The 1,611-nt window shown below is 42.0% G+C and overlaps 1 protein-coding gene across 1 annotated transcript; it reads right to left on the reverse strand.

The window, feature by feature from the left end:
• Positions 1-614: 614 nt before the first annotated feature.
• On the reverse strand, positions 615-1,139 carry LOC149149801 (wall-associated receptor kinase-like 20). Its single transcript, XM_089442594.1, has one exon. The coding sequence runs from the start codon at positions 1,137-1,139 to the stop codon at positions 615-617; it is 525 nt and encodes a 174-aa protein (XP_089298720.1).
• Between the last annotated feature and the right edge of the window lie 472 nt (positions 1,140-1,611).

Raw genomic sequence — 1,611 nt, forward strand, 5'->3', positions numbered from 1 at the left:
CAAACTCTCTAGATATCGCCGTCTCCTGCTGTCGATGAGATGCAGACCGCTCTCTTCCAAAGATCCACTCGCTTTAAAGCCAAACCTCCTTGCTTCTTTGGTCTACAGATTACATCCCAAGCCACCTTAGCTCCAGAGATTTTGAGCTCCGATCCCTTCCATAAAATAAAAAGGATCTGAGAATCTGTTCCACTTGCTTTCTCGCTTGACTCAGAGAATGCATATTTATTAGAAATTAGAGAGCACAGTTTTTATTGGAAAGGAAATTATAATCAAATTAAATAGTTTCAGTAAAATTAAAAAAATTAAATTTCAATAAAGTCAATATCAAATTAGATAATTAAAATTTAAAATATTCTGGCAGTTGTGGTTTAATTAGGTGAAATCAAGACCATATACATCTGCAAGCTGCTTTAGCTGATTAGGCGAATTTATCTCTTCATGGTTCAGTTTTTTAAACCTATATATTTACATTTTTCCCTCATGCTTTTGATTGGGATTCTGAATTTAGAGATAAAGACCCATACCTTCGTGAACAAGATTTAGAAGCAAAGCCTGTTGAAGAACACGTTTATCCGGGACCAGTAGCTTCAGTCTCCATTCTGACCTTAATCTTAGACATTGAAGCTAGAAAACTCGCCATCCTCAAGTTCATTCGTGTTAACAGAATTTGTGAAAGTGAGAATGGGCAAGCAAGCAGAGTTCTGGTCACAATCTGCATGACTTTTACAAGAAGGCTCCAACGGTGCAGCCCACTGTATCTCTACTCCATAGTTCCACTGCCTCGCAGGCACCGCCGGGTTGAAATTTAGGACACTCGTGTAAACCCTGCAATCACCGGAGTGTACCCCTATTGTCTGAGAAGCAGTAAAACCTCCCGCTATAAATGTGTAACAGACACCATCTTTCCTGCACGCCATGGCTGCCTCGGCTTCATTAATATATGTATGACACGAACTGCTTGAACTACAATTCAATGGCGATGCCAGTATTATAGGATCGCAGTTCAACAGCATAACCGTGTTCGTACTTGTAAGATTGAAAGGCAGGCTCTGATTCAATTGTAGTCCCTGGTTATTCATGTCTGGAGTCTCGCAAGAATCGTTAAGCAGAGGCGAAGGTTGAATAACCAGCCTCATGGTGGCTAGATTGATACGAATGCCACAGAGAATGAGTCCCTCACCTCCCTGCTACCTCAGAGCACTGATCTGCTGTCTCAGGTTTCGCTATGACGTGGTTCGGCGAGTGCCTCCGCACTCTGCACGAGAGCAACATCCCTGGGAGTTATGGGATGCTTTGCTACCTCTCAACAAACACCAAATACATTAACATATGTAAGTGTCTCCAATACAGAATTGTATCTCTCATTATCTACCAATCCCTAGATAATTTCGACCTTAGCGAGCCATAAATACCTATCTCTCACAAACCTCAGTATTGATCGCAGTTTCTGTGCTTCCGGCGATAGTCGTTCTGGATGACCATCTGAAAGCATAAGTGTCAGGTTCCTGTAATTGAGTCCTCTGGCTATTAACACGTATGTTGTACGCACGGAAACGTGGCATACCAAATGTCGTTTTCTCGCTCTTGCAACTGACATAGAAGGGCAAT

Source organism: Pinus tabuliformis, chromosome 9 (genome assembly GCF_031772625.1).
Source record: "Pinus tabuliformis cultivar Carrire ecotype Pingquan chromosome 9, CPIR1, whole genome shotgun sequence".
Taxonomy (NCBI): Eukaryota; Viridiplantae; Streptophyta; class Pinopsida; order Pinales; family Pinaceae; genus Pinus; species Pinus tabuliformis.